This window comes from Acomys minous (assembly GCF_964271855.1).
Source record: "Acomys minous genome assembly, chromosome: 17".
Lineage (NCBI taxonomy): Eukaryota > Metazoa > Chordata > Mammalia > Rodentia > Muridae > Acomys > Acomys minous.
In genome coordinates, this window is record NC_140500.1 from 27,118,183 (window position 1) to 27,130,994 (window position 12,812).

The 12,812-nt window shown below is 43.9% G+C and overlaps 1 protein-coding gene across 2 annotated transcripts in view; it reads left to right on the forward strand.

Annotated features, from left to right (window-relative positions):
- Positions 1-5,650: 5,650 nt before the first annotated feature.
- BMS1 (BMS1 ribosome biogenesis factor) overlaps positions 5,651-12,812 on the forward strand; it is a 37,607-nt gene continuing 30,445 nt past the window's right edge. Inside the window, exons 1-7 of one of the 2 annotated variants that reach the window (XM_084765442.1) lie at positions 5,651-5,770; positions 6,546-6,756; positions 7,398-7,588; positions 8,846-8,925; positions 10,607-10,795; positions 11,274-11,416; positions 12,406-12,527. In XM_084765442.1, coding sequence (XP_084621568.1) covers positions 6,581-6,756; positions 7,398-7,588; positions 8,846-8,925; positions 10,607-10,795; positions 11,274-11,416; positions 12,406-12,527 — 901 coding nt within the window. In that variant the 5' untranslated portion in view covers positions 5,651-5,770; positions 6,546-6,580. Of the gene's footprint in view, positions 5,833-6,545; positions 6,757-7,397; positions 7,589-8,845; positions 8,926-10,606; positions 10,796-11,273; positions 11,417-12,405; positions 12,528-12,812 lie in introns of both variants that reach the window. The other variant, XM_084765441.1, reaches the window with a different exon arrangement.

Consider the following 12,812-nt stretch of genomic DNA (forward strand, 5'->3'; position numbering starts at 1 on the left):
CCACATGCCCAGGGTGGGCACCACTCAGAGTGAGCTGTGCCCTCCCACGCCAATCATTAACCAAGACATTGGCCCACAGACTTCCCTGCAGGTCAGTTTGATGGAGGCACTGAAGCTCCCTCTTCCTAGATGACTCTAGCTTTATCAAGTTGACCAACCCCCGCCCCCTCCAATAATTAGTTCATTAGTAGCAGGTTCTATCCCTGTGATCACAGAGTAGGCCTTGATCCAAACCGGAAGCATTTGAGTGACCATTTGTTTAAAAAAAAAAAAGCCAGTTAGAACTCATCATAGAGAACATTGAGTGGTCTCAATGGATCAGTTTATGTCCAGTAGTTGTGTCAAGAAAATCCATTTGTACTGGAGTATATTCATGGCCAGCTTCACATACATAAAATACATTTGCAAAGGATATGGGTGATTTTAAATGCTACAAAGAAAAATTAAAATAGGAAAAGTTACCAGAAAGGATGGCTTGATCTTAGAAAAATTAAACGGGCTTCATTGAAAAGACTTCACTGAAGGATGAGCAAACAAGAGTAACCCCAGCCCATTAGCAGTGTGTGATTTTGGAGCCCCACTTTCTCCAGTAGACAGAATATCTGGACAAAATATACACAGGGACATCAGAATTAAATGGCACAATACATCAAATGGACTTAACAGGCATCTACAGGATATTCCACCCAAATACCAAGGACTATGCAGTCTGTTGAGCAGCCAATGGGCACTTCTTTAAACTAGACAATGTTATAAGACACAAAACAAAGGTTAACAAATTCAGAAAATTGAGACGAGAGCCCCCCCGACCGAGGAACTGGAGTCAAGCGAGCAAGACAGCCAAGATGGCAGCAGCTCCTATGGAGACAAATCCGACGGCGGCAGTTCAGAGGTCGCCCAAGGAGGAACACCCTGGCTTGACCTGTAAGCAGTACCAGGCCCTGGTGAAACACTTTGAAGTGGACCGCAACCCTAGTGAGAGGACCATGAAGGAGCTGGCTGACAGGTTGAAACTGACAAAAAAGAAAGTTAAGGCTTGGTTCCATTATCGAAGAGGCATGATGAAGTTCAGCCAGTTTTGCAAGGACAATGAACCAAAGATGATGAAGGATTTTCCTGAGGCGAATAGACACGAATAGACATACTCAATTAACCCTCTTGTTCTACCAATTCAGAAAGATGGAGCTCGCCTAGCAGTCCTCCCAAAAGGAGGAGCCCGGGCTCCCTGAAGCTTTGGACACCTTGGAGAGGACCAACTCTCTTCTGGCTACCAAAAGCAGAGACGGCGGGTCACAGAATTCCTGACTCCCTAGTGTTGGCTCATGCTTTTGTTAAATGCTTTTCCACTTGCTTGGTGGGGTGGAGGAGGCTTTTAAGTTTTTATGCCTGTTGATGGGAGACTAATAATAAAGCCTACTACTCACAGAAACTAAAAAAAAAAAAAAATCAGAAAATGTAAAATCATGCATCCTATATGACCACAATGAAATTAGTATTTAAAATTGACATCAAACAAATCTCTCTTAAGTACAAAACTCCATGGAGATTAAACAACTCTCTATTGAATACTGAAATCAAGAAAGTAAAAAAAAAAAATTCCTGGGACACAATATAACACAATGCAACAAAATATAACACAATGCAACAAAATCTCTGAGACACATTAAAAGCAATACTGCAAGGGAAATTAGAGCTCAAAGTGCCTATATTAAGAAACCAGAAAGAAGCCAGACATGGTGGCGTATGCCTTTAATCCCAGCACTAGGGAGGCAGAAGCAGGTGGATTGCTATGAGTTTGAGGCCAGCCTGGTCTACAAACCAAGTCCAGGACAGCCAAGATAGCATAGAAAAAACCTGTCTCAAACAAAACAAAACTGTAACAAAAAACAAAAACAAAAAATAAACCAGAAAGAGAACAAGTAAATGATTTAATGATGCAAATCAAGAAATTTGAAAACTCGCAACAAACCAAACCCAAGTCCAGTAGGCAGCAATATAAATCAGAGCAGAGCCAGCTGTGGTGGCTCACATGTTTAATCCCAGCACTTTCAAGGCAGAGGCAGGCGGCTCTCTCTGAGTTTTGGGGAAAAAACAAATAAACAACCAACCAACCAACCAACCTACCAAAAAAACCTGGTCCACATGGAGGATTTTAGGCCAGACAGGGTGGCATAGTGAGACCTTATTTTTAAAAAATGCAGAAATTAATGAAATAGAAACAAAGAAAGCAATACGAAGAATAATTCTAAGAACTGGTTCTTTAAGAAGATAAACAAGATCAACAGAACTTTGTCCCAACTAGCCAAAAGAAAGAGACCCAACCTAACAATCAGAAATTACTAGGAACGTACCTCAACATTAAAAAGGCTATATAAGAGAAATCCACAGCCAAAATCACCCCAAGTGGGGGAAGCGTAAGGCAACCTCATTAAAATCAGGAACGTGACGGGACTGTCCTCTGGCCAACTTCTCAACGCTGTGCTTCCTGAACAAGACAAGAGAAGGAAACAAAAGGTGTGCAAATAGGAAAAGGAAGCCAACGTCTCCCTGTGTACAGATGATATGACATACAAGGGAGCTCCCCAAATTCCACTAGGAAAGTTCTGTGAATAGTCAACAATTTCAGCAAATTGCTGGACAACAATCAATTTACACAAATCAATAGCCTTTCTATATACCAACAACAGGTATTAAGAAAAAGAGATCGTGGACACTCTGCTATTCACAGTAGCCCCAAAGAAAACAGAAATCTAGGTATAAACCTAACGAAGACAGTAAAGGACATCCCTTTTGGCAGGGTTTCTCTGTGTAGCCTTGGCTGTCCTGGACTCACTTTTGTAAACAAGGCTGACCTGGGAATCACAGATCCACCTGCCTCTGTCACTCTGAGCGCTAGGATTACAGGCATGCACCACTGCGCCCAGTTTGTAAAGGACCTTTATAATGAAAATTTAAGTTCCTGAAGAAAGAGAGTGAGAAAGACCAGAAAGTGAAAAGCCTCCCATGTTCATGGGTTGATACAATCAATGTTATGAAAATGACCATGCTACCAAAAACAATGTACAGATTCACTAGAATCCCAATCAAAATTCCCACAACAGAGCCGGGCGTGGTGGCACACGCCTGTAATCCCAGCACTTGGGAGGCAAAGGCAGGCAGATCTCTGTGAGTTCAAGGCCAGCAAGTTCAGGACAGCCAAGTCTACACACATGGAAACCCTGTCTCAGAAACAAACAAACAAACAAACAAAAGAACAACAATAAAACTCCCACAGCATTCGTCAAAAACCTGAGGGAAAAAAAAATCCTGAAATTCATATGGAAGCACAAAAGACTGAATAGCCAAAGGAATCCCAGGCAAAAGAACAAGGATTATCACCCCAGATTTCAAGTTATATTACAGACTTATAGCAGTAAAAAATTAGAGTGATGGCACAGGACAGATATGTAAACCAATGAACAAAATAGAAGGCACAAGCATGAGTATAAATATCTGCAGACATCCAGTGTTTGACAAAGATGACAAAAAGATACACTGGAGAAGAAAACAGCATCCTCAAAAAATGGTGTTGGGAAAACTTGATGCCCACAGGTTGAAGGATGAAGTCAGACCCAGATAGATCACCTTCCACAACAACTCGACGCAAATGAATCAAACATGGCAGTATGAACTCTCAGGTGTGTCACTGCTAGAAGAAAACACAGGTCGATGGCATCGGTGCAGGAAAGGACTTTGGATCTCATTGGGTGTTGGCATCTGATAACTCATGGTCACACCCCACTTCCTGGTCTTTGTTTCCTGTGCGGAGAAGATGTGATTTCTCAGCCTACTGTTCCTAACAGCACGACTTCCCAGTTATTATGGATCCTAGTCCCTAGAACTGTAAGCCAAACTAGTCTTTTTAGGTTGTCTCTGGGCATGCTATTTTAGCACACCAAAAACAACAACAACAACAATAACCAGCCAACCAACCAAAAACCAATCATATCAAAACCCAAAAAACATCGATTACTCATTTACATTACAGATGTAATCGCTGCAACAGTTCATTAGTAGATTCCTGGCTTCCACATGTACTCCAAATGAAATACATATAACAGAGGTTTGAAACTATGACCCCCATATGAGAGAACATGCTGTTTGATTTTCTGTGCCTAGAGCATTCTACCTGAACTACCAACTGTGGACCAACGGAGCCTATGGGAATTTTCTCATACCATCCAACACTGGAGGAAGTCGGGGCAAGACACTCAAGCAGACACCATGGATGTTGGCTTCCCTTTGTATATTTTGTAAACCCTCAAGGAAGGAAAGGGGCCACCCCCACTCCTGCAAAAGATGGGTCCAGACTGAACACTGACTGGTGAGGGATCCAGAGGAGCAGGGAGAGGAAGAGAGAGGCACCAGGAGCCAAGAGTCCGGGAGCAAGTGAGGAGACTAAGAGACCAAGAGGCCAGAGTAGCCACAATGGCTGGGTTATATAAGGAAGAGGTAGGGAAGGCCGGCCCAAGGTTGCTGAGGTCATGGTAGGGGGATGGTTGCCAGCCAGGATGACCCTGTAACAGGTAAGGACTGAGGGAGTTTTGATTTGTTAAATAGGCACCTCAGCCATTTGTCCTTGAGTTTGAGATCTTACATCCCAGTCTTTATGTTGATGGTGAAGGGCAATGTAGTCTTTTCTATAATTGCTTCCTGCAGAAATTGGCGGGTCATTGCGGGGTGGGCAGGAAGGCTGGAACGACGGAATGATGGTCAAAGGACGGGAAGACAGAGAGGAGGTAGACCTTACAAGCTGTCAATTGCTATACCTTTGGGTTTCGTTTCATAATTTCCATGTAAACCTTTACAGCTGTCTTGTGTTGACATGTCAGGAAAAGGTACAAACTGGGGGAGTTTGAGGCCACCTGAATCCTTGTTCTTGGCCCAGTATTTGAGGTGAGAGCTATGTTTTGCATGGACATGTTATTTGGTGGAAACCTGAATTCATCATATTCCCAGGCCACAGTCACTCATTTTTGGTGCAAGAATAACTGAGTTCTTATTCCAGTTGAGATGAGGTTTGAGTTTTGAGTCTGGCATAGCTGTGGCACGTAGCTGGGACTGGGTGGTTTGAGGGCTTCTCCTCAGGTGGGACTGGACGGAATCCTGGGAATGCAAGGCTGAAACAAAGAAAATGGCAAGGGAAGATGTTTCATGAGAAAAAGCCCTGTCCAGGAGCATAGAGAAGCAAGGTTTGTCCGGTCGTCGGCCCGTCGGTCCTGGCACAAGAGGGCAATAGAGAGCTGAAGAGTCTAAGGGCTATCCGTGCCGGCGTCTGTAACAGTGAGCAAGGGGAGCCCGAACCGAGCAGTAGTACCAACCCGGGGCAGTGGAACTCCGGGCTTTCAGGTTGGGACCGGCGGTGACTCAAGGACCCTTCCGGCTTTCCTCTGGGACTCATATCAGCGGGCCAGGCCACAGGGCCCCGCGGACCCTCTGCGGAGATTAGGGTGGGAGGCTTCTTTACGCCCAAGATCCCGGTGGGAGCCACGGCCAATCCTGCAGGAGCGCCTGCGCACACCCTCAACCAATCAAGCGCTTACTTCCGGCTTTCCCCCCTGAAAGTCGTTCTTTCCCGGGCCTCATACTCCCGTTTCTTGTTTCCCACCGACCGGTGCCTGCGAAGGACAATTTCCGCTTCCGGTGTCGTGGTTGCGCGCTGTACCGTGTTTGCAGTGAGCCTGAACGCTTTCGCGAGCCCCGTGGGCGCCGGCCGTCAGTCGGGTTCCGGGTGAGGTCTGTTCTCAAAGCTTCCAGACAGGCTGCTCCTCAGCCGCGCGGCTGGGCTGGAAGGCAAGTGTCCCAGCTGCCGGGCAGGGGCTCCGGGGAGTGCGGGGGGAGTGCGGTTTTGCGGTGCTGGCCCCTGTGGCGGGGAGGGGCCCCTCCAGCATGGGGGGTCTTGCCAAGGTCTGCTGGGTGTGTTTTTCGCAGCAAAAAGAGGAGAGCGTGGGTCGGGGCAAAACGTGCTTCCTTCGGTTACTGTGAGACGGGTCTGACCAGCACTGTTCTGATGTTGTCAACTTTTATATTCGTTTTCGTTTAAATGAGAAAGCCACTTAATTCATTCAGTGAGTGGCTAGGCCGGAGTTGTCCAGTATAGTAGGCATATGTGACTGTTTAAGTTTAAAATTAATTAAAAGTTAAATTTTTAAAAGTTTCCCAAAGTACGTTTGAAGTTTTCTGTAACCACGTGTTTAAAGTTAACAAGGCTACTGTACTGAGAACCACAAAGTATTTTTCTATCATCACAAAAGTGAATAAGCTCATGGCTTTAAGATAACACAGAACGTAACAAAAAAGGAAATTGTTGGTGCTGGTAACTCTTCTACTTTATGGCATAAGAAAGAGAAACGAATTTGAAGATGGTGGCTAAGCAGTTTCTACCTCTATTAGGAGAACTGCATCAGCACTTCCGTAAGCAAGTAAATGAAATTTACCGCCCCCCACCCCTATGTTGCCCTAATTATAATATATTCCCCCCACTATGCCGCCCTGCTTTCACGTAGGTTAAGACGTAACTTGTGACTGATAAGTAGCCGTCATGGAGGCCAAGGAGCACAAGAAACACAGAAAGAAGCACAGTGGGCCTAAAGCTGACAAGAAAAAGAAACGGCACCTGCAGGATCTACAGCTGGGAGATGAGGACGATGCCCGGAAGAGAAACCCCAAAGCTTTTGCGGTACAATCTGCTGTGCGGATGGCTCGGTCCTTTCACAGGTAACGTTTAGCTGGGGTTAGTGGTTCTCATTAGGTACTAGGAGCCTCTCACATGGCGTTTGGCTTTGTGTCTCGTTCAGGTCTGAAGGCCATGGGCGTGCCAGATCGTCAACACAATAAGGCTGCAGGTGGTGTGCCCCTGCCCATATCTTTCATTTAGTGTAAATTACTAAAATAGCTGTGTTTGGGGAGACATTGTTATACATCTAGCAGTTTCCTTTTAAACATTACTGAATTAAATGCTTTCAACAGCGGTAAGAGGTTAGGAACTATTCTCACTCCCATTCTGTGGATAAGGAAACAGGGTCAGAGCACAAGTTATGTAGGGCCAGTTGATAGAACATTTACTTTGTCTCCTACGCCCCTACTTGTGTTACATTATACAGTTACCATGTTTGCCTTTTATTCTCTTAAACATTAAAGTCAGATCAGCCCCACTTATGATTTGTTTGATTGTTAACTTTATTTTTTTAGTCATCTGTTTTGTCTTTACTGAAGAATAATTTTTACATCGGAGTTGGGGTAGAAGTTAACCAGTTAAGTTAAAGTCAATTGTATCCATGTATTCTCTGTTATCTATAAACTCTGTATTTTAAAGGATATTTTGTGCTTTGGAAGTAATTTTTTTTTTAAACTAATAGGACTCAGGATTTAAAGACAAAAAAGCATCACATCCCAGTGGTTGACAGAACCCCACTAGAACCCCCACCAATAGTGGTCGTGGTGATGGGTCCTCCAAAAGTTGGGAAGAGCACTTTGATACGATGCCTCATTCGGAATTTTACCAGACAGAAGTTGACTGAGATCAGAGGTCCTGTGACACTCGTGTCAGGTAGGAAGTGCTGCCATACACTGGTGTGGCAAGTGTTGTTGCCTGAGGGGTTTGTGTTTGCTCAGACGGGAAATAGAATACCAATCTTGTTACACCCTGTTACCACATGTTTGCTTTTCCTAAATTGTCTGTCGCTTCAGAGGTAACTTCCTAGACATAACAGTGTAGATGTGTACCAGCTTAGTCTGACCACTTGGTTGGCTTTGCCAAGTGTGCTTCTTGGAAAAATTTAGCACTGGTCCAGTCATTGTGAGCATGTCCATTTAATAGTAAGTCCGCTCCTATGTCCCACACTCATCTGCTTTCCTTCTCAAAGCTACTCTTAGGAGAATGTGTGTGCTTTTTGTTTGTTTTTGTTTTTAAGGCATGGTCTTTATGTAGCTCTGGCTCTCCTGGAACTTGCTATATAGACCAGGCTGACCTTCAACTTGAAGAGATGCGTTCTGGAATCTTTAGCTCCAGGGTGCTGAGTATAGAATTTGTGTGCTCAAATGAGAGGAAATGAAGCAAAATTTCCAGATAGTATTGGTAGCAATCTGAAGGGCCTTGTTATAGTAGTGATGGAATAGAACATTTCTTTATCTTTGGGATATCCATGACTATTATATTTAATTGAAAAAGTTATTGCTCCTTGACATTCTGGTTTGTTAGGTTTGAAGATATTTCTGTTTTTTGTTTTGTTTTTGTTTTTTTTTTTGTTTTTTTGGTTTTTTTTTGAGACAGGGTCTCTCTGTGTTACCCTTGGCTGTCCTGGACTCACTTTGTAGACCTGGCTGGCCTCAAACTCACAGCGATCCGCCTGCCTCTGCCTCCCGAGTGCTGGGATTAAAGGTGTGTGCCACCACTGCCCAGCTTGAAGATATTTCTATTTATAGTAAAGAACAGGAACATATGACTATCCCATGAACAGTTTGCTGATGTTTTTAGTCATATTGAGAGCATAGGAAAAGTTGATGGAGATAGAGAGTGGCCTGTGGCTCAGCAGGATCATGGTCATTACAAACCCTAGAATTGTACCTTTTTAAATATCTTTACTTATTTGGGTGCAGTTAGTATATTTTAAAATTAAGGTGAGACCAATGAATGCAAGGAGACCAGGATGGAATTGATACAAGTTTGACAGTTTGAGCCATAAAACTAAATTATCATATTTGTGTAAAGGTATATGGTGTTTTGCTGGGTACAGTTGAAAACATGACCATTATAGAATTAATGGGTAGAACATTTTAAGTAATATTTTCACTTTTGTACTTACAGGTAAAAAGCGCAGACTTACCATTATTGAATGTGGGTGTGACATCAATGTAATGATTGATCTAGCTAAAGTAGCAGATCTGGTGAGTTAATAATGGTGGCCTGGGCTCCCAATAGAGAGCGTGACAGGGAAATACTTGTGATTATTAAGAAAAGATAGAGTAGAAGTGGTTGAAATTATGGTAACTATTGATACTGTCATAAAAATAGAATGTGCATGATGAATGCATTCCGAAACTTAAATAAAACTGCAGGATAGAGAAAGTAGTGGACAAAATTAGTATATGAACGAATACACACACACACACACACACACACACACACACACACACATACACATGCTCATATAGTTCCTGCAGTTTTGAATGCTTCCTAGGCAGTATGCTAACATCTTTCTGTAGATTTAGCTTTCATAACCACCAACGTGCTCATTCCAGAACTATGTGCTCTTTACCTATAATGAAACTGAGGCTCCTGTCAGGTAGTCTGTTTTGGGATGAACTCTTTATTTTTCTTTCTTTGTCCTGGCTGTCCCAGAGCTCATCCTATAGACCAAGGTAGCCCCAGACTCAGAGATCTACCTGCCTCTGCCTCCTGAAAATTAAAGGTGTGTGTCACTACACAGGACTGGGCCCTTTATTCTTTCTTTCTATCTATCTATCTTTTTTTTTTGTAAGATTTATTTATTTATTAGGTATACAGTGTTCTGCCTGCATGTACACCTACATGCCAGAGGTGGATACCAGATCTCGTTGTAGATGGTTGTGAGTCACCATGTGGTTGCTGGGAATTGAACTCAGGACCTTTAGAAGAGCAGACAGTGCTTTTAACCTCTGAGCCGTCTCTCCAGCCCCCATGGGCCCTTTATTCTTAATGAGCCAGAATCTCCATCCCCTTTTCTTTTTAAGCATACATTTTTGTTATATAGAATACTCTTTGTATTATTGTTTGACAACTTCCTATATGCGTATACAGAATTTTGGTCATTTTTGCCCCCTGTTATCCCTTCACAACTCGCTCTCCTACTGAAATCCTCCCAACTAGACCACTTTGTTGTCTTTTTTGAGACAGCTTCTCTGTGTAGCCTTGGTTGTCCTGGTCTCAAACTCAGAGATCCAACTGCTTCTGCTTCCTGAGTGCTGGGATCAATGGTGTGGGCCACCGTACAGGGCTGCTGTCTTTTTATTTAGTGATTTATTTGACCCAGTGTGGTTAATCATGGCTGCTTATGTGAGTTGGTTATTTGCTGGAACACTGGTATTTTATCCCTGACTCCTCTCTCCACATCCACTAACTGCCTGTAGCACCAGTGTGGGGTGGAACCCCATGCACAGGGGCGTGCCGATGGCCTCAGTGTCCAGGTAACCACAGAAACCCTGAGTTCTTGAGTGTACTCTTCCACCCTCTGGCTTTTAACATTCTTCTCCTGCTGTCTTCTGCAGTGTTCTGAGCCCTGGAGAGGGTGACACAGTGATACTGATGTCCTGTTTAGGGCCTTAAATATACATATATTTAAATTTGAGAGTTATTTAAGTGTTACTTATAGTGTAGTGTAGGGTAAACTTGCTAAGCCTTGTGTTTTTAAAATGACTGAAATACTAATGATTCTGTAATTTTGAGAGCATGAATATTTTGTGTTGTTCTTTTAAACATTTAAGAAAACAAATACGTGGCTTGATTTGACCCATGGGCCATAACTTGCTGCCTCTTGGTCTGGGTGGAGCATTTGCATGGCTTCTGTGAGAACTTGTGTTCCTTTTTTAGGTGCTCATGCTTATAGATGCCAGCTTTGGGTTTGAAATGGAGACCTTTGAGTTTCTGAACATCTGTCAAGTACACGGCTTTCCTAAGATCATGGGAGTTCTCACCCATCTAGACTCCTTCCGGCATAACAAGCAACTCAAGAAGACGAAGAAGCGGCTGAAGCATAGGTTCTGGACGGAGGTCTACCCGGTAGGGGGAGAGCGTTGTTGGGCCCTGTCACTAACCCTGTGACGCAGCCAGGATGGCAGCTACTCACGCCTCTGGGGTTTCCTGTGTGCGTGTACTTCTGCTCCTTGGCCTGTTTCCTCCACGTGGTCTCTATTGGGGCATCTTGTTACTTCATTTGCTTTTGCACACTACATGAGACAGTGTACACTGTCGGCCATGGTTTGATGCCGTCCTTCAGAAGTTTCTCTGGTTAAGGACCAGGACCTGTCATTCCTCCTTCTTGTACTGCTGTGGCCCATTGCTCACAAAATCCTTTCTCTGCCCAGGAGCCTCAATGCCTTCTCCACTGACGCCAGTGTTTACTGAGAGAAGTGTGCTTTGTGAGGCCCTCATGACGGGACCTGAAGAAGGCAGCCAAGACAGTGGCTTCTCATGACCCTGCTTTTTATGATGTTGCACGTGTTTAATTGTCATTCACTTTGACTTTTTGTTATGCTAGGGTGCCAAGCTGTTCTACCTTTCTGGAATGGTGCATGGAGAATATCAGAACCAAGAAATTCACAACCTGGGCCGATTTATTACCGTTATGAAGTTTAGGCCTCTCACATGGCAAACTTCTCATCCTTACATCCTGGCAGACAGGTAACATACAAGTGTGAAGTTTTCTCCCTGGTCTGTGTCTGTCTGCCTTCCTTCCTTCCTTCCTTTTTAAAGTTTGAGAAACATCAGTGATAGATCCTGTTGTGTGCAGCCACTGTAAGATGCAATGCTTTTTAGAGTGAATACTTTTAAAATACGGTGAAGGTAAGGGCTGGGGATACAACTCAGTGCATAGAGGGTTTGCACAAAGCCTCTGACTGATCCCCAGCATTGTTTTTTGTTTTTGTTTTTCTTTATTGATTTGTTTGTTTTTTTAGATAGGGTTTATTTGTGTAATAGTTCTGGCTGTCCTGGATTTTGCTCTGTAGGCCAGGCTGGCCTCAAACTCAGATCTGCCTGCCTCTGTCTCTGATTCCTGAGTGCTGGGATTAAAGGTGTGTGCCACCACTACCTGTTTTGTTTTTTATTTTTTGTTTTTCCCAAACAAAACAAAAAGCCAGATAACAGGAAAATGGGAAGAGTTGAGGCATCAGTGATGGTGTCCTTCTGCCTAGAGCACGCTGCACCTGTTTTACTTGTGTCTTTCTTCATGTTTTCTCAGCCTATAATACCTTAGAGGAATCAAGGCTAATGAAAAACCTCAGCCAGCTGTCTAATCTGAACTCTTCCATAAAGAGCTTTTCTAAGCATGCTCTGGGTTTTCCCTGACCCACTAAGGCACCATCTCCCTTAGCTTGTCTTGTGGGCTGCACTGTCTTGAGGAGCCAGTCACATTTCTGCTGCTTGTCCTCCAGAAGATGAAGAGCCACGCTTCCTGAGTTCTGTGTTTTCTAGTTTTCTAAACGATGTCCTCAAAGAGCAAACTTTGTTTTTATGGTGCTCGAGGCTAAACTCCAGGCCTCCTGCAGTGGGTGCTGTTGAACCACTGAGCTATGCTCCCAGCCCACGAATAAGAGCTGTCAACACACAAAGAGAGGTCTAAGTAGTGTTAACGTTTCTTCCTGCCACGCAATTGTATTTTACTTTTCTAGGATGGAAGATTTGACAAACCCTGAGGATATCCGCACAAACGTCAAGTGTGACCGGAAGGTGTCTCTTTATGGTTACTTACGAGGAGCTTACTTGAAAAATAACAGCCAGATTCACATGCCAGGTATTCTCTTACCATGAAGCACACTGCAGTTGTCGACCTCTTGCGATGGTTTCGTTCCTCTGGAACACCAAACAAGGCAGAGCCATATTCTGGAAGCCTTAAAAAAATAACCCAGCTATGTATCATCCTCGAGGGTGTTGAGTGAATACAATACTGTCTAGCTAGCCAAGTCCACTGCTTAGTGGGCCGTTCCTGTGTCCTGCCTCAAGCCTTCAAACGCAGGGACGATTTTTCCAACCATTGACACTTGTTTGTTTCTGAATGCTTGACTTCTTGTCAAGGTGC